This window comes from Trypanosoma rangeli, assembly GCF_003719475.1.
Source record: "Trypanosoma rangeli strain AM80 chromosome Unknown Tra_15.4_contig_00499, whole genome shotgun sequence".
In the NCBI taxonomy this organism is placed as follows: Eukaryota; Euglenozoa; class Kinetoplastea; order Trypanosomatida; family Trypanosomatidae; genus Trypanosoma; species Trypanosoma rangeli.
In genome coordinates this window covers 7,114-9,722 of record NW_021706245.1, presented here as the reverse complement: position 1 = coordinate 9,722, position 2,609 = coordinate 7,114, and the positions used below count along the sequence as shown (strand labels likewise).

General features: G+C 51.0%; 2 protein-coding genes across 2 annotated transcripts in view, besides 1 other annotated feature; both read right to left on the bottom strand.

The window, feature by feature from the left end:
* Positions 1–7: 7 nt before the first annotated feature.
* Positions 8–65: a microsatellite.
* A 303-nt stretch (positions 66–368) lies between these two features.
* TraAM80_09022 (trans-sialidase) lies at positions 369–2,465 on the bottom strand (the record flags this gene model as incomplete). The annotated part of the gene is made up of 1 exon (XM_029385731.1): positions 369–2,465. One exon carries the CDS (start codon positions 2,463–2,465, stop codon positions 369–371), a length of 2,097 nt encoding a protein of 698 aa, XP_029234422.1.
* An 88-nt stretch (positions 2,466–2,553) lies between these two features.
* Positions 2,554–2,609, bottom strand: part of TraAM80_09021 (trans-sialidase) — a gene marked incomplete at both ends in the record, with an annotated part of 672 nt that continues 616 nt past the window's right edge. Inside the window, one exon of the mRNA XM_029385730.1 lies at positions 2,554–2,609. This exon is cut by the window's right edge and continues 616 nt beyond it. Within this exon, the coding sequence (XP_029234421.1) occupies positions 2,554–2,609 (56 nt within the window).

Below are 2,609 nucleotides of genomic sequence, written 5' to 3'. Positions count from 1 at the left end.
CGCCAAGAACGAACCGACAAAACAACAACCAACAAAATAACACATCCACAAATCAATCAACCAACAATATACTGAACAATACACAAAAAAAAATCAGTGACTGGTCTCCAGTCATTGCTACAAACAAACAACATAACAAAAATGGGCACAATAAAATAAACACATGAGGATTGCGCTGTGCTAGTGCTGAGGGGAGAACGCAATTTGTGTGTCCAAGAAAAAAAAAAAAAACGTCTTGCGTAAATTTAAAAAAAGCGGAAAATAAAACAAAATGTATGTCTACATGAGACTTTATTTAGTTTAAAAAGTGAGTGGAGAGACGGAGATGTTCTCAGTAGAAGCACAAACTCCCCTCCACCGGGGTCCACTCAACATAGGGCCGCAAAGCCCCATAGCCCCAATAGCAGCAGAAGTAGCCGAGACACACACCCACGCATCGTGCCGTCACCGCTTCCTGAATCGGGCCTCACACGTGTAAGGTTGTCGAAAGCAACGGAGCTGTCACCAGAAAGAGAAATGCTGGGTGCGTCCTTCGCAAGAATCGCGCTGGTGTTTTCGGATCCACCGTCAGCCATGCTGACATCGTCGGGTGCATCAGCCAGGCGCACCTTTGGCGATGACGAAGCCGGCGAAGTCCCAGACTCCTCACCAGCACTGTGATTGCCTTTATGGGCCCCCTCTGGTAGAGGCCCTTTAGGATTCAAACCGTCACCAACCCTCTTTTCTCCAGGTTCCAGGTTAGAGGCAATCTCCCCATCATTCCCCAGCGCTGTGAGTGGCCCCTCAGCAGCCGGTGTTGGAAGTGTGACTTTGCTGGCACTGAGGCTCGTGAGCCTATTATCATCAAGTGCCTCGTTGTACAACAGGACATTGCCCACCGTCACGTCAACCTCATCTGTCCCCTTCGCATCGTCGCCGCCAACGTAGAAGTCCGAGACATCGTATGAGGTATACTCAGAGAGCGGAACTTTCTCCCGAATAGGCTTATTATTGTCAACGTACACATAAAACGATTCCCCAAGCTTTTTCAGTACCACTTGATACGTTGTGCCAGGCTGCCACGTACCATCTTCATCTGACAACTCCCGAGACTTTCCGTTGACAGTCAATCCCCACTTTTTGTCCTTCGTGTAGAACAGACCAACAAGCACAGTGCTGGCATTGTCATTCATCCTCACACCCATCAAAGGAACAGGACTGTCTGTCTCCGGCACCGCGTTAATCATCACCGTCGCCACAAGAGTGAACTTTTTGTTCACAAAGTAGTACGGTTGGAATTGCCCCAGTTTGCCCACCGGCCACTCCGCCCCCGCTGCTGCGCCTTGGAACCTCACGCCCCCCTCCGTGCCTGCCACATTCCCACCATGCACCGTTGCGTTCACTCCGAGGTACTCGTCCTTCCATAAATTCCCCTCCAAACTGTTGGACCAAAAGCCAATCAGCCCTTCCGTGGGAACAGCACTTTTACACACATTCTTTATCCGCGGGTCAACAGTGCCAGTGGAAGCACAGCTTTTTAGTGCGGTGTCCACATCATTCCAGGCCTTCACCACGCTCTTTATCTGCTCCAGCTGCTCAGTCAGGCTCACGGCGACAAGACTGTATGAATCTCCGCTCTTCTTCTCGTACAGTAAAATCAACTCCTTCTTGTCAGCTCTGTACAGCAGGGAGCTGGCGGCGGCATCATCAGTTTCACTCGACACCGGCCCAACGTCGTGCACACGGGCATTGTCTGTCATCCAAAGATGCAGCCGACCCTCTCCCTTCTCCTCAGAATACACCGGCATGGTGAGCAGCATCACCTTCTTTCCATCGATGGTTGCAGTGATGAGTCCACTTCGCGCGCCCTCCCCTTTTCTATCACGTGAATTGCCCAACACGCGGGAAATTGGCGTACTGCCAGACCAATAATCAAAAGTCGTAATAGTCCTGTACACATGATAGGAGCCATCCGTGCAGGGAGCCATCATAAAGATGCTTCGGTCATAGACTTCGCCCCACTCCACAATCGATGGATTGTGGCAACCCTCACCCTCCGTATCGACTACAGGTGTCCATCTATTCCACATCGGGGTGAAGCGCACGACCAGCAAAACGTTCTCTCCACCATCCTTTGTGGCCTGCACGGGAAACACAACTGCGCCGTCACTCATCACAGTACCTGATCCTCCGACAGCAGATAAATGAGTCAAGGATTCACGAACTCTAGGTTTAGGATACATTGCATGGGTCTCGTTCCACTGGACTTTCTTCTCTTCACCCTCAGTGACACTCCCCTTCACCAGCACAATCTTACATCCACTTTGATCAGCCTCTTTGCTCTCCAATGTTGCACGGCTGCAGCTTCTCAGCAGCATATAGACACTATTGCCACTCACAATTGTTGTTGGTCGCGATGTGTCCTTCATTTCGTTACCACCTTCCTTCAGCAGCTGCGTGTGAAAGGAACCTGTGCCTGCACCCATCGGAATCTCAGTCGGTTCTGTTCCAATTTCCTTGAGGTGCTGTGATACGATGCCAGTGAAGCTGTCAACTCCATTCTTGCACTGGGCCTCAGCAACGGCAAACACAGCACCGTCCACCTCCACAAGGCTGGGGACACGAAGCGA